The 26,581-nt window shown below is 36.8% G+C and overlaps 2 protein-coding genes and 1 long non-coding RNA gene across 4 annotated transcripts; 2 read left to right on the plus strand and 1 right to left on the minus strand.

Annotated features, from left to right (window-relative positions):
• The first annotated feature begins 7,155 nt into the window (after positions 1-7,155).
• On the plus strand, positions 7,156-7,910 carry LOC149400373 (uncharacterized). The gene is made up of 2 exons (XR_016296329.1): positions 7,156-7,256; positions 7,627-7,910. It is a non-coding gene; the product is annotated as an uncharacterized LOC149400373 (long non-coding RNA).
• Positions 7,911-12,458: 4,548 nt separating this feature from the next.
• LOC149400374 (putative WRKY transcription factor 53) lies at positions 12,459-15,197 on the plus strand. Of its 2 annotated transcripts, none has more exons than XM_089612457.1 (4): positions 12,459-12,996; positions 13,083-13,211; positions 13,854-14,908; positions 14,982-15,197. In XM_089612457.1, exons 1-3 carry the CDS (start codon positions 12,713-12,715, stop codon positions 14,344-14,346), a joined length of 906 nt encoding a protein of 301 aa, XP_089468583.1. In that variant the 5' UTR covers positions 12,459-12,712; the 3' UTR covers positions 14,347-14,908; positions 14,982-15,197. The 2 variants fall into 2 exon arrangements, with proteins under 2 accessions (XP_089468583.1, XP_089468584.1); XM_089612458.1 differs by having other exon boundaries at positions 13,854-14,873.
• Positions 15,198-24,199: 9,002 nt separating this feature from the next.
• On the minus strand, positions 24,200-26,358 carry LOC149400375 (NADPH HC-toxin reductase 1-like). The gene is made up of 5 exons (XM_089612496.1): positions 26,123-26,358; positions 25,886-26,043; positions 25,346-25,552; positions 24,625-25,004; positions 24,200-24,414 (listed from the first exon to the last, which is right to left on the minus strand). Exons 1-5 carry the CDS (start codon positions 26,247-26,249, stop codon positions 24,273-24,275), a joined length of 1,014 nt encoding a protein of 337 aa, XP_089468622.1. The 5' UTR covers positions 26,250-26,358; the 3' UTR covers positions 24,200-24,272.
• Between the last annotated feature and the right edge of the window lie 223 nt (positions 26,359-26,581).

The raw sequence follows: 26,581 nt of genomic DNA on the forward strand, positions 1-26,581 counted from the left end.
TTTTACTCCCGTGAACATTTAAATTTAAATAGAAAGTCACGCCATGTCACGAAATCCACCGATTTTTATGCTGAAATGGACCCACTTATTAAGCGCACTTTACACGTAAGCCTAATTCAATTTCCCACTAACCTTGCCTACACGTCACCTTCCTCTTCATTTCTTCATTCTCCTATTTCGCGTTTAACCAGAAGAGAGAGAGAGAGAGAGAGAGAGAGAGAGAGAGAGAGAGAGAGAGAGAGAGAGAGAGCTCGAAAAAAAACCGTCAAACTTCCTTAACCATTCCTCCAAAAACCGTCTCATCTTGTTTTTCAAACTCTTGAATCTCACTCATTTCTCAACTCTCGTCCATTCTGCGCACAAGAAATGAAGACCAAGAACAGTTCACCAACCAAAAGGCCCCCAAAAGTTCCAAAACCAAACTCTAACCTTAAAAAGAGGAGTCTTCCTCAATCCTCGGCCGAAACTCCACCTCATGTGATAAATGCTTCCCCGCGTCGGAGTCTGCGCGTGCCTACAGCCCCGGAGCCACCAACGCAAAACTCCCCTGCGAAGAAATGGAGAAAGGCTCTTGCACCGCCGAAGAAGAAGATGAAGGTCTTTGTAAGCTCTTCTTCAAATTCTGACGCCTCTAATCCTTCTACATCTGAGAGACCTCACAAAGTGAGATTTTTTTACTTTTGGTTGCTTAATTTTTTTTCGTGACAAAAATGAACTTTTGGGTTTACATGTTAATTTTGTGTTGATGAAACTATTGGTTTGATGTTATTAGGGATTCTGTGTGTATTTTGTGTTGATTCTGTGTGAATTATGTGTGGATTTTGTTAAAATTAGATTTGTTTAGGCTTGCTCATATTAGATGTAGGTTCTATGCGTTGATGAATTCCACGTAATGCCATATTTGTTTAATATAGAAGAGAGGAAAAGAAAGGCGACCACTTATGGTACCGTGGATGAACAACGATGATGATGACGAATGACTGCTGGCTAAACAAATAACTGATTCAATTGAGAGATAGAGAGAGAAGTACTCTCTTATTCAAAACATAAATTTTATCAATGGTTAGTGTTAATCGCGTTTTTTTAATTAGAAATAAGAACCATCCGTAGTTCGATCTAGGGCCGGACCCTATAATCGCACGTAGATTGGGTTTGGTGAATTTCTTCTCTTCTCGTCGTTTTTCTCTCGTCAATTAATCTCCTTCGTACTCTCGCATTTGTTGGGTTTGTCATTCTCGTCGTGTTCGTGTTATTCGGATTTTCGAGTCTTCGGTTCCTTGAGTTTCAGGTCTTGGGATCTTCCTGTTCTTCGCATTCTTCGTCGAGTTCTTGAGTCTTTGCTTCTTTGAGTCTTCAACCCTTTGAATCTCTCTCCAAAACCTTGCTTTCAACCCATAATCTCTCTTGAATCCTCGTCTTCAACCCCTTTGAATCTATCTCCAAAGCCTTGCTTTCAACCCGTAATCTCTCTTGAATCCTCGCCTTCAATCTTTTGATCTCTTCTTCGAGTCTTCATGTTATTGTGTTATCCATGTTCCTCATCTTTCTTGGATCTTCAAGTCCTTTGATTTCCTCTCCGGGTCTTCGAATCCTCGTCCCTTCACCTAAGCACAAGAAAACGTGAATCTAGAGGGACACGGAGGATTTTCCCTCGACGCGCGCTCCGACGCTCAACATTAGTCGTGTTGTATTGTGTTCTTAGTGAACGATTTGTACTAGTCTCTATGTTTTCTAGAGAGAGAAAGTTGTGGTGTTATCTTTTGTAGAGTTTTGACAAGTTGAGAGAAACTTACCTTGTGTTGTGAGTTGATGACGTATTTATAGGAGCCAAAATGGTTTGGTTGAAAGTACTTGATTAGATGGTGGAGATTGTCGGGTGGTCTTGGCTGATTGAAGACAACTGGGTAGTCTTGGCCGAGTGAAAATGATCGGGTGGTCTTGGCCGAGTGAAAATGGTGGGTGATCTTCGTTTTTTGCTGATCGGGTGATCATTTTCTTTGGTCTGTCGGATGATCTTCATTTTTTGGCTGGTCGGGTGGTCATTTTCTTTGGTCATCCGGTGATCTTTTATTTTGGTCGGTCGATGATCATTTTCTTTGGCAGACCGGATGGTCATATTTATGACTTTGTCTTGAAGATTTGTCAATGAGTCTAGCTTGAAAACATGTTCTGAGTCTCTTTTGAGAGCTTGTCTAAGAGACATCTTGTGAGTGTTGATTCGGAGTTTGACGCGTGAGTTTGCTTGTGAGTTTGGATCTTGTGCATGGACTAAATGTGTCGTCGTTTGTTTCCGGAATGTTATTTTTACCTTGTATTAATAACGGTACAACAGTTAGTTTAATTTTTTTTTTCTCTATTGTAATTGCATGATTGATTGCATGTTATTATGTTGAGATCCCGTTTAAGATAAGTAAATATGAAGAGCTACTATATGGGTCGGGGACATGTTAAAATATCACATTTTCTTTGAGATTTAACACAAGATCAATAAACACAGAATTTCCTTTATCTCTTAGAAAGCATGTTAAAAATTTGAGAGACTAATAATATCTAATAATGATTTTATAAAGTTGGAATTATTCATCTCAATATCAATTCATTTTAAAATTTATCTAGGATACTTTGCAAATATATACTATCCACAAATTTTTGTTGATTTGTTTTTTCAAATTGGTCTGAATTATTAAAGCTTGTGTGTAACTTATAAAGTTACTAATTTTGAATTATTATATTCCTTCCGAGTGATACATGAACAAAAAGAGGGGTGGAAAAACATTGGCCTTCCACACGTGGAGTTTGATGCCCGATTATTTTATTGATTTATTTCTCAAATTGGTTTGAAACTTTGACTTATTATTGCTTATGTAAGTTATTAATTTGAATTATTATAGTCATTCCAAGTGATACATGAACAAAAAGAAAAAGAGATGTAGAAAAAAGAAGGGAGAAGAAAAAAAATCAATACCTGCACTGCACACATTAAAATTAGAATGAAGTTGTGAACCCCACACGAACACGGTATTTATTATGTATATTAGAATAAGAAAGAAATTCAAAACTTCTTTGAAATTCAAGGCTTTTTAACATGTGACTCTCATTGTGTTCATACTACTGAGCAATTTCCAGGAAAAATATCTTCTGTCTCTCTCACATACATACATATATATACATACATATATATATATATACATACTTTTATATATGGGTGTGAATATTACATGTTCACACGTACGTTGAAATTTTTCTCACAGAGTTTGGAAAGAGGGGTTGATATGTTTACATTAATATGTGATACGAAGTTTTTGGAAAAAGTTCTTAGGGCAAGTGCGAATTCAAGATGCTATAATATTTTGATCATCTTTCATTAATACTTTAAAAGATGGAGAATTGACACAAATAATATCATTGCAACGTCCCTTACCAAATATAGCCCAAAATGAAAAATTTGACAAAAGTAGCATTTATGGTAGGTGAGAGAAATTAATTTTTCCCCAATTACCCTCAACCCTACCATCTCCTCATTTACGTTTTTTTCTTCTGAAAACCAAGTTTGGCCGATTATTTTTTCTTTTCTTCTCCCTCGTTTGGGTCTGAGCTGGAGAAGTTGACGAAGCTTGCTTGAGTTCTTCATCACTTGGGTCGCCGGAATCTTGCTCGTCGACGGTAAGTTTCCTACCCCCAACTCTATTCCCCAACTTATCACGCTAAAAAAAACCTAGACCCATTTTTTTTCCTTCGTCTTCATCACGCCCATTTGAAACCCATTTGAAACTCAACGTTTTTCTTCTTCTTCCTCGCCGAAATCTGCACACGTTGTCGCCATAATCTCTTCTTCTTCCTCTGAAACCCATAGTGGTTGTTCAATATTAAAGATCCAAGCTCATCTTCGTTCAAATCAAAGATCCAAAATTCTTCAAACAAATTTTGGTAAGTTCTTCCTATCTTTAACATACAAGAACATGTTTAATTGTTATGATTCATGTTGAAATAGGTTCCATTGTGTTTGAGTGTGATTTGTTTGTCAAAATGGTGTTTTTGTTGAATTCCCGATTTTTCCAGGCTGTCACGAAGTGAATCAGTTCGTGACACTAGTGTCACGAAGTGGATCCAGTTTGTGACACTTCCCGATTTTTCCAAGGTGTCACGAAGTGAATCCAGTTCATGACACTAGTGTCACGAAGTGAATCCAGTTCGTGACACTTCCCAATTTTTCCAGGGTGTCACGAACTAGATTCACTTCGTGACACTAGTGTCACGAACTGGAAATAAAAATTTTACCATGTTGTTGATGTTTTTTATTCTATTCTTTCAGAATTAAAAAACAGTTGATACAATCACGATGGCGTCGAGTGATTGCAGTTCGTCAACACGTCGGAAGCCGCGCGTTTCAGGATATATAGGAGGTGGCACCGAGCGTCGAAGACCTCCTCCTTCATGTTCGTGTGGTCTAAATAGAGTTGAACGAACTTCCTGGACTGCTGATAACCCTGGAAGACGATTCTATGGATGCCCCGAGTATAAGGTTTGAATATGTTTCTCGTTATCTTAGAAATCGTATAGAAATCTTATAAATAAGGAGAATCGTGTTTGTAAAAAAATATTCTTTGGTTTATGGTTGTGACAGATAAAGAAATTCAATGGATGCGGGTTTTTAGAATGGATTGACCCACCTATGTGCCCAAGATCGATTCAAATCATTCCAGGGCTGCTAAGGAAGATAAATTCATTGGAAAACCATATACCATCTTTTGTAGATGAAGACTTTAAACACGAAGAACCAACTGAAGCCAATGAATTTGAACAACTGATTATATATGAATTATTCAAGATTAAAATGCTGGTTGTTGTTGTTTTATTCATAGGTATTGTGTTATTGTTCAAATGAGTCGAAGATGTATTGAATGGTTTAAAAAATGAAATTACATTTGATTTGGTTTGACTTTTGTTGGACTCGCCTGTGTAATGTGATATTGGAATTGTGATATTTCACCTCATGTGTTACGAAGTGATCTCAGTCCGTGATATTGAGTTTATTGTTAAGAATGGTTTATAAAACACAACTGTCATGAAATGAGGTCACTTTGTGACACATAAATTAATTTCGAAGCAATACATAAAATTCTAAACTAAGAAATTGATGTCAAGATAATACATAAAGTTCTAAACACACATATATACAGTTATAAACACATACGTACAATCATAAACACATAATTTTAAGTAGCCTCAACATTGATATTTCCACGCGTGTGTAGTTTTAGCGCTCTGTGTCGGTATAATTCGATGGTCATCTTCTGTCGATACATGAGCATGTCCTCCTGTTTCAAATCAGATAATGGAAGATCGTGCGCCAAATCTGTCACGGACAATGGTTGAGTTCGTGACCGTTGTGTCACGAACTCGCTGACTCCGTGACAGATGTGTCACGAATTCACCCACTTCGTGACAGAAATGGGTCAGTCCGTGACACATATGTCACGAAGTCAGCGAGCTCATGACACATCGGTCACGAACTCAACCAGTTCGTTACCAATATGTCACGAACCAAGATCCAAATGGGTTTGTAGAGTACGTGATGATAAACCCTACCGAGATTCAACCAAACACACACAAACATGCAACAAACACAAAAACCTTATCGAGATTCAATCAAACACACACAATTATGCAAACAAACACAAAGACTAAAATTTCACAGAGACTATTTCTTCCAATCATAAATCATCACAGCCAATTTCTTCAATCTATAATTTGATCTTTACCATCCTATTTTCATATCTACCCATTGTTTGGCTTCACTTCTCTTACGTTGTTCGCACCTTTTCTCATAGACTATTTCATAATTTCTTCACTTCTCCCCACTTACCAAAGGAAATATCATCTCTTACCATTGTTCACGTTTTTTTAATATATATACAAAACCCAGTTACTCACTAAGTCTACAAAAAAAATCGCAACAATCGCAAAAAAAATACCAGTTACCCAGTAACATAACTACATTCATTATCACAATTATCATATAACAACAATCTACACAATCATCTTAAATAAATCAACCATAACAACAATCTCAATGGAAAAAGGAAAACGAGACTGACCTTGAGAAACCCTAAATCGAGATCGGGCGAGAGAGAGCGAGAAACTGAGATCTTGGGTGAGCGAGAAATAGAGATCGTGGAGAGAGAGAAACACAGATCGACCGGCCCACTTTTTGAGCGAGAAAGAAACAGGGCCGAGAGAGAGAGATAGAGCGAGAAGAGGGACGATAGAGAGCGAGAAGAGGCACGACATAGAGAGAGAGCACGAAGATGGGTGAGAGAGAGCGAGAATATGGGCGAGAGAGAGAGAGAGCAAAAAGATGGGTTTGAGCTGGAAGAGGGGTTTGAGCGAATTGAAGAAGATGAAGAACTGTATAATAGTCTGGGTGTGTTTAAGATAGTTAAGATGGTATAATAGTCTTTACATAATAGGATATGTATCATATGTGTCAATTATTTCATTTTGGGCTATATTTGGTAAGTGACATTGAGATGGTATTATTAATGTCAATTCCCCTTAAAAGATACAAAGGGAAGAAAAGAATTGCTATAAAAAACACTCCAGCGGAAAACGTAAATAAATCATTATTACAAAAAATTCGGTAACTCATTAAAGTAATAAGGAACTTTTTGAAGGGAAATCTATATATAATGCATTTGCATGGACCCATACATTATTTTCTTTTAGTTTTTTTTGGGATTAGGTCTTATCTTAGACTGAGTTATATCCCTTCCCATGTCCCTCATCGAAAAATGTTAATAATTGATGAAAAATTATACGGATTAAACTTCAAAGTTCAAACTGATATTGTAAAATAGTCAATGTTTCAAAATTTTAAGCAAAATAATCAATATTGATTAATGGGACAATTATTTCAAATTTTGCATTCCAATTTTATTTTTTCAATTTCTTTAGTTTTGTGTCAGTTGATTAAATATATATATATTGAAAGTTGTTGATTCTTTATGGATTTGGGTCTATTAACGAATTTGGTTACTTTTATATATAGCAATTATATATATATATATATATATATATATATATATATATATATTTGAATATGAGTCAGGCGTGAGAGAATGAATGGCATTTATATCAGATTTAGAGCTTTGACTCTCTCTCTCTCTTACCCCTCGTTCCGACCAAGACTCCAACTGCTTCTAGTCCGGTCTCCATGTTCGTCGTTATTCCGACGATGTCCAACGCTTCAGCTTCAGGTCCTACTAAAATTCAATTAACTATTTTTATTTAATTATTAAATATATTTTAGATTAGATTCGTGAGGATTTGTGTGGTTATTGTAGTGATTTGGTCATTTCTATTTGTTTGATCTTTGTTCAATATCTTTTAGATTAGATTTGAGTTCCACTGGTTGTTTTTTGTTATCTACACTTTGAAACATGTATAGTTAATTTCTGTAAATTTTTGTTTAATGTTTATTAATAGTTAACCATTGTAAATATACAGTCGTGTTCGTCTTCGTCGTCAATTTTTTCTTTTTTGGTTACTTCGATATGTTTATTAATTTTGATTTGTTTGTGTTTATTTATTAATTCGTTCAATGTTAATTCGTGTTAATTCATTCAGTGTTAATTAGTTCATTCAGAGTGGCTGCTCCGTACAAAGTCGGAAGCAGCGAAAGCGTGGGAGGTTCTGCGTTTTCAGTTGCAAAATTGGTGGCTCAAGTCAAAAACAGCGAGTTTGCACGTTCTATGGAATCATTGTTTCGGGCAGAGCGGGCCAATATAGAGGCGGTGAAAGTGATGGAGGCTCTGTGTTTCTTGCCAAAAAATCAGCGGCCCGAGACAGATGACAAGTTGACTCGGCAGTGAAGATCGGGGTGAAGATCGACGGTGGGAATTTGTTAATCTATTAATGGAAGAGTTATCTACTGTAATGTTTTCATTTATTTATTTATTTATTTTTGTTAATTAATTTATATTTGGTAACTTTTCATTTTAATAAAGGATATTTTTGTCTGATGAAGTTGATTAAGTGGTTTATTGGCTATTTTTCAAAATAAACTAAACATTGACTATTTTGATAAATTTATGTTTATGATTGGTTAATCTACACGAGCTCCTTTATATAAATTATATTTTTCACACCGCAAACCATAATTAATAGTTACGCTTAATGTTAGTGATGCAGTAAACTATACGCTTTCGTGCTTAAATATTACTAGTCATACATTATGTTCATTTAGAAAACATTCACTTTTCCGGTTAAAAATGCGTTCAATTTTTACTGTAATTCAATCTTTTTTTTTTTTTTTTTTTAATCTTGTTGATCTTCGTCCCGTCTTTTCGGATCTATGTCGGACTCCAATTTGTTAGTACACTACACTTTACGAGACACGTTTGTCTGTCTGAGCTAAGAAAAATTCTCATGTGGAATTTGCAATTCACGAATAATTGCTTCCAGCTAGTGATGAAGTTCGAAAGTTCAGATTTTTTTTTTCTTTTCCTTTTCTTTTCTTGAATCCGTCCATCTAGCTAGGACTTTGTTATCCCTGGATTTTTCTTACGAAAGCATTGATTTTCCACTTGAAATACCAGAGTCCAAAACGATTTATTTGAATAACACTGCCAATCAATGACACAATGGTGTGTCTATTATTAAAAGAGTTCTTAAACTATATAATCATTCGACTATAACGTTTTCTATAATAGCTAACTTTTTGTAAATTTTTTGTAAATAGTCACCTTAATTAATTTAGGACAATTAAAAAGATAAAAAAAAAACACAAAATATGCGGTAATATTTTTGGGTATTTTATCTTCTTTAGTGCCATAAATAAGTTGAGATGTCTATTTACAAAAAAATTACAAAAGGTTGACTATCTAGCAATTCTTAAAATTTCGGTGGCTTATTTGACTAATTTTTTGTTATTAAAATTGAAAATCATTAGTAGTGATACAAGCATCACTATATAGTCTACCTATTTTATTGCGAAATTGATCAGCCATAAGTAGCGCCGACGTCGACGTTTCTAAGTTGTATTTAATTTATGCATCATTGACGCGCTAATAGCGCTGTCAGGTAGCAATACTCATTTTATTATTGATAAAAAAAATGTTATTACAAAGTAGCATTTACACAAGAACAATGATACGTGTGTTTCGCGACTAAAAATAACCTAACACTAAGATATTGCGGTAAATAAGAGTCGAACTCACAAAGATCTAGTCTAATCAATTGGCTCTTAATTTCAGGAGAAAAAAAATAAAGTAAAGAAAATCGGGGGTTTTTTTAGATTAAGAAAATTACTTGAGAAAATCAAATGGAAAAGACACGATCAAGGTTTCATTCGCTCCCGCAATAATCCTATCCAATTTCGGTTCGACAATACTCACACAACTTTATCGAATCATCGTCCATAAAAATCGACACACGCGGCCTATAATCTTTGTAATATTTTGATATTAGCTAATCATGACGTTGTGCCGATATAAAGTCCTAATTGCTAAACAATCTATTGAACACACGCCTAAATTATAATCTAGGAACATCGATGAATTCAGAAAGCAAGAATTGAATCATCGTCCATAAAAATCGACACACGCGGCCTATAATCTTTGTAATATTTTGATATTAGCTAATCATGACGTTGTGCCGATATAAAGTCCTAATTGCTAAACAATCTATTGAACACACGCCGAAATTATAATCTAGGAACATGGATGAATTCAGAAAGCAAGACGAATGGAACAATGTAAATTTAACACGCGTGATTCAATTAATTTCAGTACTTCTTTTCACTACATGCACAATATCTTTGCAAAATTCGTACCCGTATGTAATCGCATCACTAATTACTATCCTAACAATTATGGATTAATATTGAAAATATGGCTATGAATAATAATATTTATCTCTAGGTGTTCAATCCATACAAAAACACGACAATTCAAGAACAATGCACAAATAAAAAAGCGATAACAATTTCAATACTAGAAATAAGAACAAAGTATACCAAAATCTTCAATTCATGTTTTAGGATTGAAATTCTCCTTAATTGTTTGAGAATTCAGCTACTCATGATAAAAATCGATCAAATAAAATTCATGATAGAGACTAGAGAAAAGAAAGAACGGGGAAAACGGAAAAGATTGATGGCTCGAATGTCCGTTTTAGTGGAGAAATCCTCCGAGTCAAGTCACGTCTCTCCAAAAGTCTATCTCCCTTCTAAAGCTCTGAAAATCGTTTGCTGAGTGTGTTAGATCGAAACTCCAAAGTCCCTTTTTTATTGGAATTCGAATGAACTTTATTTGAATTGTAATGGACTTTTAACGGACCTGTACTGCGGTAAACGTTTGCTTTAATGCGGTACAACCACTGATTCTCACTCCTGTATCGCGGTACTGGATGTTGTATCGCAGTACGCTCGCTATTTTGCTCCTCTTCCATACGTTGATTTGTTTTCTTCTAAAAAGTTGATATTTTAGCTCCGAATTCACTCGAAATAACTAAAATACATGTAAACACTCAAATCATATAAACGTGATTTTTTTAGTGATAACAATAAATAATGTGATGAAAAATTATCACAAATAATAAGAATTATGTACTTATCAAACAACTCATAGCCCTAATGAGATTAGATCAACCCTTATAGCCCTCATGAGATGTCTTTAAATGGCCAACTTCTTTAGATCCATCTTAAAAGGATGATAACAGAAACCTCTTGTTGATCTTCATACGTAATCTATATGAAGATTGAGTGCTCGCCGTTCGTCCACACCACTGAATTAAAATAAACTCTTGATAGTGTTGTTGAAAGCAGATTAGATAAAAAAAATATAGATTGAAATATCTCCCAGTATTTTTTATTTTTTAATTTACAACTTAAAATAAATCAAACTAAATAAATTATTTTCTAAACTTTAATTTTGTATTTCAAAATATTTTCAACTTTAAACAATAATATCTCATGATCATATTTTTGAAATAAAGAGCAATTATGAAATTTTGAGATGTAGCTATTGTTTACCCCTTACACACATTAAAACACGAGATTAAATAATCGAGATTGGGAGAGAGATACAGATATTACGGGCATGTTTGGTAAGCAACTCAAAAACTGTTTTTTAGTTTTTGAGTTGAAAAAATTGAAAACAAAAATTGAAAACATGTTTGGTAAAGTGTTTTCGGAAAAAAATTTCAAAAAATTTTGAAGTTGTTTTGAAAAAAAGTAAAGAAAACTGAAAACAAATAAAATGTGTTTTTGAAAAAAAAAATCTTATCTTCTCTCCTCTTTCTCCTCATCTTCTCTTTTCATTCTTTCAAAAACAAAAATGAAAACTATACCAAACACTTTTTTCAGTTTTTTCACTTTCTCAAAAACAAAAATGAAAACTGTATCAAACAACTTTTTGAAAACAACTACAAAACAGTTTTTCAATACAACTACAAAAATTAGAAAACAGAAAACAAAAAACTTTTTGAGTTAATTACCAAACACAACCTACAATTCTTCAAATAAATTAAGTTACTTCTTTACATTGAACATCTATATATACATGACAAAGGATAAAGTCCAAACTTTAAATGGATGAAAGATTTTAGCATAAATTAGTGAATTACTGATAGAAAGGTTTTGTAGTTATGATGCTACTCTTTACTTTGTTTTTTAGCCAAGCTACTAAACTACACATTAAATAATTAAAGACATCCGAATCCAACGAGATTCGCAGATATATACGTAGTAATATATATGTTTTGTTATGTCATGATGTCGCTTTTATACGGCTCATCAACGTAAGCTAATGGGTCTAACATTAAGACACAAGACTTATATATATTTTTATTAGCATTTTTCTTTTTCTTTTTCTTTTTCTTTTTATCTTTGTTAGACTTAGTTATCCTTTTTTTTTTTAATGATAACTGTATTATCCATGAGAAGAAGATAAAAACTTATTGGGTAGGCTATGAAGTCATATATGATGATGATCGAAGAATCTTCCAATCTGCTTCCGCGTTGTTACTCAATATGTAGGTCCATTATATATATTTATATAATATATGTGTGTGTCTGAGAGAGTGAGAGAGGAGAGAGAGAGAGTTGAGAGTTGAGACCAATCAACACGTATTTTCATATTTTGTTGATATTCATCGTTTGTTTGAAGTGGTCAAGGATTAAGAATGCGGACTTTTCTTTCAATTGGTCGATATAGATTTCGTTATTTTCGACTGGAAACGCCACGTCATCACTAGGATATGAAGAATTATTCTTCGGTCAAACTCTTCTCATTTTCCTTCTCATTTCCTTTCTCACTTCCTCACGGCTTCTTCACCAAAACAAGCCCACTCTTTCATTGCCTTAACACTCTCTCTCAAAAGTAAAGTATATAGTATACTACTACTACTACATATATACGAAGGTAAAAAAAAAACATTTAATTTTATCAGAAATTAAATACATAAACAACCAACCATTCTGCCAATAAATCTCACAAATTTGGCGCACTTGTTGCTTTGTCATATTAATCTTAGCCAAAGTCCTGTTTTGATATACCCCACTTTCTATGTCATTCATTTTTTCCTTTCTAAACTACATGTGTGTATATATATATACACACTCATATCTCAAACACAACATCATATTCATGCTTTCCAACTAAAATCTCCCTCTCTCTCTCTCGGTATAATATTTGAACTCCCACGTTTAATTATGGAAAATACAGAGCAGAAGACACTGATGAAAGAGCTAAGCCAAGGCAAAGAGCTAGCGAGGCAACTAATGAAGCAACTTCAAGAAGAAGCATGTTCGCAAGAAGAAAAGGACTTTCTGGTCGCCGAAATCCTATGTTCCTACGAGAAAGCTCTTTCGATGCTCAACCACGCAAATCACATGGGATCGGAATCTCCGCAGCATTATTCCTCCGGCAACGCAAGCCCGAGAAGCGTCTTCTTCGACCAAGAAACCACCGCTCCGAAACAGGCCTTAAAGAAAAGGTACAACGAGTCACACGAGTCACGACTCACTTCTTGTATGAGATTTCTGGTGCTGATTTCGGATCTATTTGTTTCCGTTTTTGTAGGAAAACAATGCCTAAATCGAGCGAGAAAGTGAAGGTGTGTTTGGCAGCAGGGATAGAAGGGCCAATTGAGGATGGTCATAGCTGGAGAAAGTACGGACAGAAAGATATCCTTGGATCTATTCATCCAAGGTGAGACAGAGCAAGAGTGATTAAATTAATTTTTTTTATTTATTTGCCTTTTATTATAATATTTATTTTAGCACGTTCTGTTATTTGCATAAAGTTGGTTTCATGATGGCCAAAAAAACAAATGTTTTAAACCATAGGCAGCCTTTAGCACCTTTATATAATATTATATAAACTAAAAAAAAAAAAAAACAAATAAAAAGCTTAAAGTACTACTTGATCTTATCGGAAAAGAGTAAAGACAAGAAGACTAGCTCCAATAATATATGCTCGTGATAAAATCAAAGGCACAAACACACAATGTTACAATATTTTTCCTGCCTTTTTTTCCCCACCTCTTTCTCGATACTTCGAATTATAACTATTTGCTTTTGTTAGGTTAAATTTAAATTTTATTTCATATAAAAAAAATAGTGCATTCCATCATTAGCTAAAATAAGAAATAAGAGATAAGAAATAAGAAATAAGAAGAATGAGTGATGGTGACTAATTTCTGTATAGAAGAATTAATTGTCATATGTCATAATTCGGTGCGCTTGTGTTAGATTATAATTAACTCTTATAATGCGATGAGGACTTTAATTTCCATTATGATTTTATTAAAGTCACACTTCTAATTCAAATGATAAAATTGAATTTTGGCAGAGGATACTATAGATGCACGCACCGAAACACACAAGGGTGTTTGGCCACAAAGCAAGTCCAAAAATCAGACAAAGACTCTTCACTCGTGGAAATCACATACAAAGGACGACACACTTGTTGTACATCTCAACCATCAAAACACTGCCTTCTAGAAGATAAACCCAATAATCCTATGCAGCCGAAACCACAACAAGCGCACTCAGCTCTTTCCAATCTCAAAGCAGGGCTCGAAGTCAAGACCGAGGACTCGCGCGACAATGTCATTTTCCCGCCATTTTCGTTTCCGACGGACAACCCTTTCCTCTCCGGAACGAGCCAGCCTTGGGACGCCACGGCCTTTGGATGCTCCGACTTGTCGGAGTCCGATCTCACTGAAATAATCTCGACCCCGAATTCGGTCTCCAATTCGCATCAATGCGATTTCGACTTCATTATCGAGAACGTGGATTTCGATGCGGAGTTTCCTCTGGACAGTCCCGGGTTTTTCTCTTGATTGATTGATAGAGCGTCCTGAAAATATATAGTAGATAAGTGTTCATAGAAAATGGCGATATATCAAAGTTTAGGATTTTGACGTGTGCTGTAAGTAACAAAAAGGCCATCACTTTTTGGCTAAGGGTGAGTAGTGCTGAACTTAGTTTAGATACGAAAATGTTTTGCTTTTGGCCTAGCGTTATTTTTTAGTCGGCTTTTAGGCTGATTCGAAGGTCATACGTATATACTTCAGTCCAAGAGGATTCTGCTTAGTTAATGGTGGTCAATACATATATGGTTTATTTCTTGCTCACTTTTCACAGAAAAATAAAAAGATGAGACTTTTGCTGATTTCAATGTTCATCTCCAGGATATATCTAATGAATCCTTCGTCTTGATTGAAAAACATATTTGAAAAAAGTATGGTGCGGAAAATCTTCAGATATCTCCCAAAGAGATTTGGCATAAAGTTACCGCTATTGAGGAGACTCAGGCTATTACCTTTGCAATTTCTATCAATGATAAACCGGAGAAAAGACACAAAGGGTTGGCTTTTAAAACTTCATCCTCAGATCAAACTGGTAGGAATCAATGCTTTTTTTATTTTTTATTTTTTATTTTTATAAGGCTAACATGAACTTTGATTACCAACAGAGAGGCAAAGTTGGAGAAAACAACCTACAGGGTATAAAAGTTTCTCAAAAGGTGTCCATTGCAGCGAAAGTGAAGGTCTGGTACACATACAAGTTGAATGTCCTAATTTTATGAAGAAAGAAGGTATAAGAGCATCGATACCACACTGACGCTCACTAATTATGAATCCGATTAGTATAGTGATTCTGAATAGATGAAAAATATCGTTGCGTTTCACTTCTCAAGCGCGTACTCTTAATACTAAATAAAACAGTAACTCGGTATCCATCTCTGCTATTAATGACTCTAGAAACCGCAACCTGATGATAAAACATTGTTAGTGATGATTGTTGTTGCAGAACCTGAGAAGAGAAAATATATGCACGTAATAGTGATAATATGTAGAACAACAAATAGCTTTGGTGCAGTGAAACATACTGCTTTTCTGAGATTTTTCATTGCTATTTATAATGAGTACAAACATAACGTAACTGAATAAAAACATGGCTTTAGTGGCTACAATTTCGGCCACGATCACACAATTAATTTTGCCTCAGTCCTCCACTAGCCTAACAGACTTTCCTAAAGACCAGGACTTTATTTAAAATAAATAAATATAAAACTAAAGCAATCCACGTAAACGAGATTAAACCAACAAATCACCCCCTTAATCTCGTTACACAACATCAATTGCATCAATTTGCTTGACGCCTATCATGTGACTATTGGTCGGTGTCGAGGTACCGCACGCTGTCAGCCACATCCATGGGCACCGCTTTCTCCTCGTTCAGGTACACCGCCTCGGGCGCCTCTTCGGCAGCTTGACCCAAAGTACAGGTCTGCGCCATGAGCAGCGCCGGCTCATCGTCTTCCTCCGACTCGGCACGCGCGAGATTGGCCTGCTCTTGCTGCTCTCGGTCACGCATCGCCTTGCGGCACTCCTTAGCCCAATGGCCGGCTATGCCGCAATAGCGGCAATTACCCTTCTTGCGTTCGCCGTTGTCGCCTCCGTTTGACGATGACTTTTCCTTTGTCGGAGACTTGCACTTCTTGTCGCCACCGCCGAACGATCCTTGCCCACGCTCGCGTTGTCGCTGCCGGTTGTCGCTGCCGGGCTTGCCATTCTTCTTCCGTGAGAAGTAGGCGCCCACCGGAAGGCAGAGGGTCGTCGAGTTCGCCGCGCTCCTCTACGACTAGGAGCCGCCCCGTGAGTTCTTCGATGGACAAAGACTTGAGATCCACCAGCGATTCGATCGCCATGGCCATCTGTTTGTATGCGCGCGGTACGCTTCGAAGGAATTTGAGCACCGCCTTGTGCTCGGTCACCGGATCGCCCAACACCTCGAGGTCGTTGACGATCGCTGTGAGTCGAATGCCGAAAGACTCCACCCCCTCGCCGTCTTTGAACGTGAGGTTCTCGAATTCGGTCCAACGTGTCTGCGCCTTAGCCTCCCGGACACGCTCGACACCGACCCGCATGATCTTGAGTGTGTCCCAAGCTTGCTTGGCCGTCTCCTTGACGCCAAGTGTACGGATCAGCTCCGGCGGCACTGCCCGGAGTAGCACCGACATGGCCCGCCTGTCTTCGCGGTGATCGCCAGGACCGTCTTCAACGACATCCCACAAGCCTTGCGCTTGCAGTTGTACCTTCATGAGGATCACCCAATCTGCGTAATTTGTACGCGTGAGGAGCGGAAAGTGCGCTGCACCGTCGCTCTCCCTGACGACCCGCTCCACGGTGCGCAGCTCGTCACCGCCACCGCTGCTCAGCCGTGCCTTCGGCGGAGATGATGAAATCACTGCCTTGCTGTTGTTGCCATCTTCTCCTTGTCCTGCCATTGCCGAAGCGGATCGAACACCGATCGGCTACAGAGGTTTGGATCGAACACCAAGACGCTCTGATACCACTTGTTGTTGCAGAACCTGAGAAGAGAAAATATATGCACGTAATAGTGATAATATGTAGAACAACAAATAGCTTTGGTGCAGTGAAACATACTGCTTTTCTGAGATTTTTCATTGCTATTTATAATGAGTACAAACATAACGTAACTGAATAAAAACATGGCTTTAGTGGCTACAATTTCGGCCACGATCACACAATTAATTTTGCCTCAGTCCTCCACTAGCCTAACAGACTTTCCTAAAGACCAGGACTTTATTTAAAATAAATAAATATAAAACTAAAGCAATCCACGTAAACGAGATTAAACCAACAATGATCATGAACTGACTGATGAAATTTTGGCTGAGTCTTATAAAACTGTTTATCTAAAGTTTATTGAAGAATCGCATGTGATAGAGAAGTAGATTGATAGAAGTGAAACTCTTCTTCTTGATAAAAGCAGACTTTGATCATTATTTATGAATTGAAGAAAGAAGTTGGGCACTTGACTGCTCAGCTGAAAGCTATGAATAAATATGTGTGCATGTTGAATTATGGTACTACCAGTGTGCAGGAAATTCTTCATCCTAGGAAGTCCTAAAATTTTTTTAAAGGGCTGAGACACGTCATTCACAAAAAACCACCGGGAAAGTGTCTTACAAGTTGTCGCGAACATCTTTCTAATAGCTTGGTCCTATATTAGAAAGAAGAAACAAGGTTCTAACCGGTATACTATATAAAGAGATGGCATATTAGGTTATTTGCTACATATTGTATGGGAAAATCTTCATGTAGCTCAATTCTCCTAGCAAAAATTTGAGTTTTCTCAATCGATCGGCTTGACGAATGAAGAACTTACGACGAGGACTCGCGGATCGACCTGTGCACCGATTATGTTGGTAGAGCGCAAAAGAGTTGTAAACATTTTTTCTCCCGAATTTGGATTTAGTGAGATTCTGCAAAGGTAAAGTGGATATAGATTACGCATTGCTAATTAACCAATATAAATCTGTGTGTGCTATTGTCACTACAACAAATAGAGTCATTACCGACGATTTTTTTCTTCGCTAATAACACCTTAGTTGTCGCTAAATCTATTTAGCGACGATATTAGCGACGATTATTATCGTAACTAAATGTCCGTGCCTAAATATATTTATCGACGAAATAGTCGTATTAGTGACGATAATGTCGTCTCGAAAAGTATAAACGAAGACATTTTTTTAATTTTGTGAAATATAATTAGCGACGATGTAGTCGTCGCTAATTCGCGCGCGATATAGCGACGGAATAGTCGTCGCTAATAACTTCACTCAGTAAAAGAATTAGTGACGACTTTGTCGTCGCTAATTAATAAGTTATTATTTTTTTTTGTTTATGAAATTCTAAAATGAAAAATCAAATAAAAACCAAATTATATTATCGAAATCAACTTATATATAAAATCCAGTTATGATTTCGATAAACGAGAAATATGTTAAAATACATGTAAATAATAATCTACTATACACAAAATATCTAATAAAAGACTAGCCGCGACCTTTGGGTCGTCGTCCTTTTTTTCCTCCGCCTCGACGTGAAATGCTCTGCTGGCGCTGATACTCTGCAAGGCTCGGCGGAATAATGTGCTCATCAGCTGACTGACTCGGACCGCCACGGTGGGAGGTCTGGCTACCGTCGGGAGTCGTCTGCTGGCCGCCCGTCGGAGTGTGGACGCCGGCCGTCGGAGTCTGCTGGCTGTGGGTCGAAGGAGCCTGCTGCGAACTCTGCGAAAATTGGGGCATAAACGAGCTCAGGTTGAGGTTGGGCACCTGACTCTGTATTGCCTCGGCGAACGAGGCGAGGGTCGACGTGAACACCTCCTGCGAGATATATCCTGGACGTGAAGTCCCAGCCTCCGAACCGTAGACTTCGGCGATTTCAGCCGCCATCCGCGCTCCCTGTGGCACCAAGCGTCCGACGCCGGTCAAGTGATCACTTCGCGAACCCATAATATCACGGATCGCCTGCTGTTCTAGGACGGAAATATCAACGTTCGCTCCTTGTTGCTCAGCCTCCGCTCGCAACGTGTTGAACCCTATCGACCAGTCGATACTGATATAATTAACTTGTTAGTATATATTAATCGAAAAATAAAACAAAATAAATGTAAACTTACATAACGTGCGGAAGCTTCAATAGTCAGCCATTCAGACTTGTCGGACTGATGTTTGCGCTTGTAGTTCGCAAACAAGCTCTCGAAAGTGCCTGTCTCGGCGCTCTTCTGCATGTAAACAAAATTTCAAGTGTTAGATAGTATTAACGATTTGATGTGTCATATAAACATAAAACTTACGTTCTTCATGCAGTGGGTCAAGAATCCAATCGTCCCCTGTCGACTCTTCGTCTTCTTCTTCGCGCGATTCGCCTTGTTCTTCGCTTGTATGGCCTGTAATATAAGTAAACGTACACGTAAATAACAAATCGTATAATAAAATAGTAAACACATATTTAACGTAAATGATTTGATTACCTTAAATTCATCGCTCGTATATCGTTGTATCAGCGTCTCCCATTCGGTGTCGAGCTTAACGGTCCTCGGTTTCATCGACCGCGCCACCTGTACGCTGCTCTTGCAGTCAATGTCGAACCATGACCGCAAGGTATGCCTCCAATCGCAAAGACGGGTCTTCGCGTCTCCAATGATTGCCGCATCGACAATCGCCTTCTTTTTCCCGGTTGTGTCAACATCGACTCGAATGTCGTACTTGTCTCGAATCGCTTCTCGGATCTCGGCCTCCTTCGCCGGCCCCACGTTCGCATGCGTCCATCTTGGGACCGTAGGCGAGATCTTGTCTCGGACGACCAACCCGAGCGTGTTCGCGAATGTCGCGAGATCCGGATCCATCTCTCGCTCTGGCTGCAAGAAAGACTGAAACTCCTCGTTATAAATAACGACTTCCTTCACCCCAGGGCGCCGTGCACGCTCAGATCAAATCCCGAGCGTTGCATGAATTGCTAAGGATCCTATAAGTCCAACACACGCACGGCCGGTTCGATCTCCTCGTCTTCTTCTTCGCCGCCATCGCGTACGGGCGCCGACTCGCAATAATTCGGGAGACGCAATAAGTAGTCATCCCCGCCTCCACTGTCTCCAGCTCCTGTAGCCGTAGCCATCTGAAATTCAAAACAAACTTTATTTAGTTATGCATTCGTAATAATTTAAATATGTTAATTTAGTAGCTACATGAAAAACGTTATATACTATCAATCATCATCGTCTGACAAATCATCTTCTTCCATCAAATCATTGTCGTCAGCTTCTTCATCATCGTTGGACTCTTCTTCTTCAATATTTTCCAAGTTCAGTCCTTCGTTGCTCACGGGCTCTGGTATCGCAGACCGATGACGCGTCGATAGTGAATCCAAATCTGACGGTTCCACCAATAACTGAACTGATGACGAAGATTGACCAAGAATGAGGTCAATATCAGGAAGATCTCACACATTTCGATGATTACACTCTTCGACGATTCGCCAATCAGGACCATTCAAACTATCTTCCAAGTAGAAAACTTGTTTTCCCTGAGTTGCCAAAATAAATGGCTCGTCTTTGTACCATTCTTTTGCCACATACACGCTTGTCAAATTGTTGTCGTTGCGTGTCCTTTTCCTCGGATCTTGGTCACCGAACCAACGACATTGAAATAAGAAGACACGACAATCGTTCTGATAAGTCAAGACAAGGACGTTTTCTACTTGACCGTAGAAGTCGTGACCTCCTTCACTTGGTACACATACCCCGCTATTCTGAGTCGTTCTTCTGTTATCACTTCGTTCCAACTTACACAATATCAGCTTCACATCCTCCTGCGCCTTTTCGATGTCTGAAATTACCAGCGTTCTTGAGCAAATAAGTCCGAAGAAGTTGCAAAGCTCTATTATGGCATATCGAATGGTTCGATCCATAAAAGGATGAATAGCAGGAGCCAATAGTCGGTGCATAGTCACGTGACAATCGTGAGATCAAACCCGTCAACCTCATGTCCGCGGTAACAACCCGCGGCATCAAGCATTTAACTTTAAAACCTGCATAGAAACATCCTGAAACTAATAATAAATCGAACCTCAGTGGTTCGATTACTAAAATACATAATCCATAACCAATTTTAACAAAATTAATTACAATTTCAATTTTTATTCATTTTTACATAATTTTACCTAATCAATTTTAATTACAAAACTAATTAATTTTCGTTAAACTAATCTACTAATCCTAACAAAATTCCATTCTACTCCTAATATTTATATTTATATCTCTAATCCATTTCATGTAAATATTTATAATCTAATCCTAAATTATATTTATATATATATATATATATAATTATATCTCTAATTTACATAAATATTTATACCTAATATAAATATTTATAACTAATTTAAATATTTATGTAAATATAACCAATTTAAATATTTATACCTAATATATATATATATATATATACACACACACATACCGTGAAGCAGACCGGCCGGGGAGAGCGCGGCGGACGAGGATGGAGAACGGCAGAGGAAGAGGCGGAACGGCAGTGGACGAGGACTTCGGCGTCGGTGGCGGAACGGCGGAGGACGACCGGCGCGGGCGGGCGGGGGAATTCTGGAGAGAGAGAAAAGTGAGGTGAGAGAGATGTGAGGAGAGAGAGAAGTGAGGAGAGAGAGACTAACCGGAGGAGGGAGGAGGACGGCGACACACGGCGGAGGACGGCGACGAGCAGGGGAGATTCGGATCGTTTGAGATAAAATTTTTAGGGTTCGCGTGAAAATGAAATTGGAGAACTGCGATCTGGTATTTAAAGTCATTTAGCGACGATATAATCATCGCTAAATGCTTAAATATCGTCGCTAAATGAACTTACATTTTACCAGGCATTTAGCGACAATATTATCGTCGCTAATTGGTTTCATAAATAGGTAGTGACGATATTCTCGTCGCTAATTCTTCTCGATTTAATATAATTGGAGGGATTTTTCCCTCTTCAATTTTGGTCAAAATTCGAAAATAATTAGCGATGAAATTATCGTCGCTAATTGGTTACATAAATCCTTAGCGACGGTAATATCGTCGCTAATTCTTTTTGATTTAATAGTATTGGAGGGATTTTTCCCTCTTCAAAATTCGAAAATAATTAGCGACGAAATTATCGTCGCTAAATGAAATGATAACAATACGAAAAAAATAATTAGCGACGATATTGTCGTCGCTAAATGTGTTTGCCGCCAAACTTTAGAATTTTTAACACCAAATTTTCATACTATTTTAGCGACGACCTAATCGTCGCTAAAAGTATGATTAGCGACGACTTAATCGTCGCTGATAGTTTCGTAGCTAAATGTCATATTTCTTGTAGTGTGTTCTTCGTAACTGTGTGTTTTATTTTCTTATTTTAGGTCGGATTTGGGAATAAATCATAACATCGTAGAGTCTAGCGTGGTCGTAATGGATCTTTGAGGAAATATTTCTGATACCTCTCTTTTTGTTTCCTCAGTAAAAGGTTGGTACTTTGACACTGGTGCTCTCGATACTGATTAAAACAGGTGGGAACTTTTTTTTGAAGAATGTCAAATAATATTATATCAGCTATACTACTTTCGGAAACAATGCTAGATGTAAAATTATTGTAAATGTCAACTTGACTATCATACACTATTCTATGTTGAATGATGTTTTATCCGTATAACTTCTAATCTGATCAGTATTAGTTAGTTATGAGATCGATATCATACTCTTGATTTAGAGGAATGCATTGATACTGATGATAAACACATGTTGATGATCATAGGGTCTCGATTATCTGATAATAGCTATTTGTAATCGTCTAGACCACCAATTTCTCATGACTCTTATTTCATTTTAAAAGTTGATGAAGAGACCTTATGGCACATAAATTTTGGTCATGCTAATCTCAGGAGCATGAATAAGGAAAAATCTATGGCGACTATCTTGTTTAAAAAACAAACCAAAATGTATCATAAAGTGGTGCAATATTTTATTAGCTCTCGCGTTCTTGAACTCTTACATATGGGTCTTACGCAAGTTAGTACTCGCGGTTGTAAGAGATATATTTTTTTATGGTGTGAATGATAATTTACGATACACTTGGTTCGATGTTTCAGTTGTTGTAAATTATTCTTCAACGTGAAAAAGATGGTGTCATCGTAGTTTGTTCAAAAATTTCAATTTCTCTAACTTATGCATTACTGACTCATATCATAGATATCGTAGATACTCATATGAGGTATCGAAGATAACGCAGTGATATAAGCAAAATACCGGAGTGAGATAATAACGAGGTATTTCTAGACGGAGATAATGACGGAGTGAAATAATTTTTTTTTAACGTTTCTCTAGATATATAGCCATATGAAAACTCAATTTTTGCTATATAGTCAACTTTTGTTAAATTTTAAGTAAATAACCACGAGATTTTATTAACAAAGCCAAAAATACATTAATAGTTGTAAATATTCGTTAATAATTGTAAATAACCATCAGACTCAAATGGCATAAATGGAATCCTAAAAACGTCCAAACAATGTCACATCATAATATTGGATGTTTACTTAAAATTTACAAAAAAAATTGGCTATTTAGCAAATCTCAAAATTTTGGTGTTATTACTCAATTAATTGTTTTTGTAATCAAGTTTAGATAGTTGTTACCTTATTTGGAAAAAGTATTTTTTATTGTGTTTTTAAAAATTCAGTTTTGATAATAAGTTTTAATCATATACTTTATTTGGAAATGTATTTGATTAAGTTTTTTTTTTTTTTTGAGTATCGGCCAGGATTACATGATATATTAGCAGTGTAAAGCGCATGTGACACTATCGGCCAAGATTACATAATAGGTGACACTATTGGCCAAGATTACATACTTATTAGAATAAATCCTAGGGGGCATGCATTTCTGCATCCCATGAGGGTTTGAACCCATGACCTCTCCGTCGAGGTGTGTGTGGGATTACCGCTAGACCAAGCTAGTTACCACTATTTCATTAAGTTTTGATAATAATGAGAGAAAGAGAGAGAGGTTTTTTTTTCGTTTTCCAAAATTAAAATATTAAATAAGTGAGGGTAAAATGGGATTTAAAAAAATCAGAGTAAAATTTAAGAAAATAAGCCCTGCCAAGAAATGTCGCTTGAATCAATATATATATATATATAATAATAATAATATGTCGTTTTCCCTTGTCAGGAAAAAACGTTTCAATTTGTGATTGATATTATTAATAAATGACTCAAATTTTCCCTTGCAAGAAAATTTGTGTGTATATATATATATATGTATGTCGTTTTCCCTGGCAAGGAAAAACGTTTCAATTTGTGATTGATATTATTAATAAATGACCCAAATATCGATAAGCCCTTCAAAACAAATCAACGGATCACAACGGTAGATAGCCCCTCTTCTCAGCACACTCAACGGAATCGTCCAATATTTTCTCCAAATCGAATTTGAACACGAAACCCATATCCTTAAGCTTTGAGGAAGTCCACTCGATTTCTCTATCTGGCCCGTTCAAGTACCTATAAACCAAATATAACAATAAATCAAGGATATATATATATATATATATATATATATATATATATATATATATGTGGTGGTTTCACACTCCAACAAGGTACGTAGTCACTAAAAAACAAACATGTCAAAAAATAAAAAAACGTCACAAAATGACAACACTGAGTCTCTCAAACGGAAACGGAGCTAATTAATGAACTGTCACTACTTACTCTTCCTTCAACAGGAATCGAGGGTATTTGTGGCTAAAATAACGAGCGATCTCGGAAGACGAGACGAAGGAGGCGGCGAGCAAGACTCTGCCGTGGAGAGAAGGGTTTTCCAAGCAGAAAATATGAGCGTCACACGTGTCTTCAATGTGAACCAAAGGCACTTTCCCCAGCAAATTCTCGATGTACATTAGCGCACCGTAGCCGTGTTCATCGCCCGTGAGCTGAGACACAATTACTGACGGCGAGCTAGGCATTGACGGCAAAAGCGATTCGCCTCCCACAAGTCCACAGCCCAGCGTCACCACTTCTAATTCGCCGCCGTTTTCTTTCCCGAATTTCAGTATCTCCTTTTCGGATAGTGTCTTTGAATCTCTGTACGCCTGTATTGTTCAAAAGTATACATTTTTCTTGTGACTTAAAATGATTTTAATTTCATTTCAATTTGAGACAATATTTTATTAATAGTTTTTTTTTTAATTCTGCTTTGAATTTATCGGAGTGAATTCCGTGTTTTTCATTTGTTTATTATCAACACTAGTTGTATATACCTCTTAAAAGCTCACCAAAAATAATAAAATAAGCTAAACTTGTTTATATCAAACTAAATGTGGCTTGATAAAAAAACAAATTAAATGCATGAAGGCAAATTATAACCTTTTTTAGTTAAATACTCGAAATTCCGCGTTTATAGCCTCGAAATCGGGTATAGGAAAGTGTATACCTCCAAAAACTGGTTAGCATAGGGAACCGAAAGATTCAAAGGAGTCCAACAAGTTTCGTCGACGAAATCTTTGAAGCCTTTCCCATCGGGATCGAGCGATGATGCTGAGAATATGGTCGCTGTGTATATCAACCGCTTCACTGTCCCCGACCTCACGCATGAGGTTGCTATGCTCTTCGCCCCCGCCACTGCCGACTCAACCACGGTCTTTTGCATATAATAAACAGAAAATTAGGAAAATAGTTAATTTAAACGTTTGACATTGCTAAATAACCAACGTTTGTTAAATCTTAAGTAAATAGCCACTTTCAGACGTAAATCTTAGATAAATAGCCAACGTTTGGTATATGAAAGTGGCTATTTAATTAAGGTTTACGTCTAAAATGGGCTATTTATCTAAATTTTTCCAAACGTTGGCTATTTAACAATGTCAAACATTTAAATTGGCTATTCTCCTAATGGATTCTATAAAAAAATCATATAAGTCACAACAATTACTGTAGCATATGAAATTTTGTAGTATTATTTGTTAAATTTTACCTGAAATTCAGTAGTTTGGTGAGCGACGTGGAACACGAATTCGCAGCCTTGGATAGCGCTCTCGAACTCGGCCGGATTGTAAATGTCAGCCTTGAACAAAACCAATCTTGTTTCTGCCCCCGGAAGGCTCGTCAGAAGGCTTACCTTAGATACGTCATCTGTAATTATTTGAGCCATTTTAGATCAATATAAATATATGAGAAAAAAGAGAGATTGTTGTGAATAGTTATAACTTACCCAAATTTCTTAGAGTTGCATGAACGACATAACCTCTTTCCAAGAGCTTCTTGACCAGACTATAGCCAATGTAACCTGAACCTCCGGTCACGCACACTTTTGAGCCTTTACTTGTACTTTGTTCCATGTTCTACAGAGATTTAGGTGTGTAGATAAGATGAGAAAGACGAGGATTTATAAAATAAATAAATTAAAAAAGATAGGATTCCATGAGTTATTGCATATGATTATGAAACAGTACGGTTTAATTGTTCAAGGATAAAAAAATAAACTTTGAATGTAAGCGTACTACGAGTCTACGACTTGTAAATGCATTGACTTTGCAGGAGAGAGACTGTAAAAAATAATACGTATATTTGGAAAAAGAATTTACATATCCAATTTACTCAAAATATATTAAAGGTGTTTTAGTTAAATAGTCTGTTAAAATTAATGAATTTATAAAATAGTAATTTGTTC

This window comes from Urtica dioica, chromosome 4 (assembly GCF_054948205.1).
Source record: "Urtica dioica subsp. dioica isolate 48M chromosome 4, U.dioica_male_clone48M_v1_H2, whole genome shotgun sequence".
In the NCBI taxonomy this organism is placed as follows: Eukaryota; Viridiplantae; Streptophyta; class Magnoliopsida; order Rosales; family Urticaceae; genus Urtica; species Urtica dioica.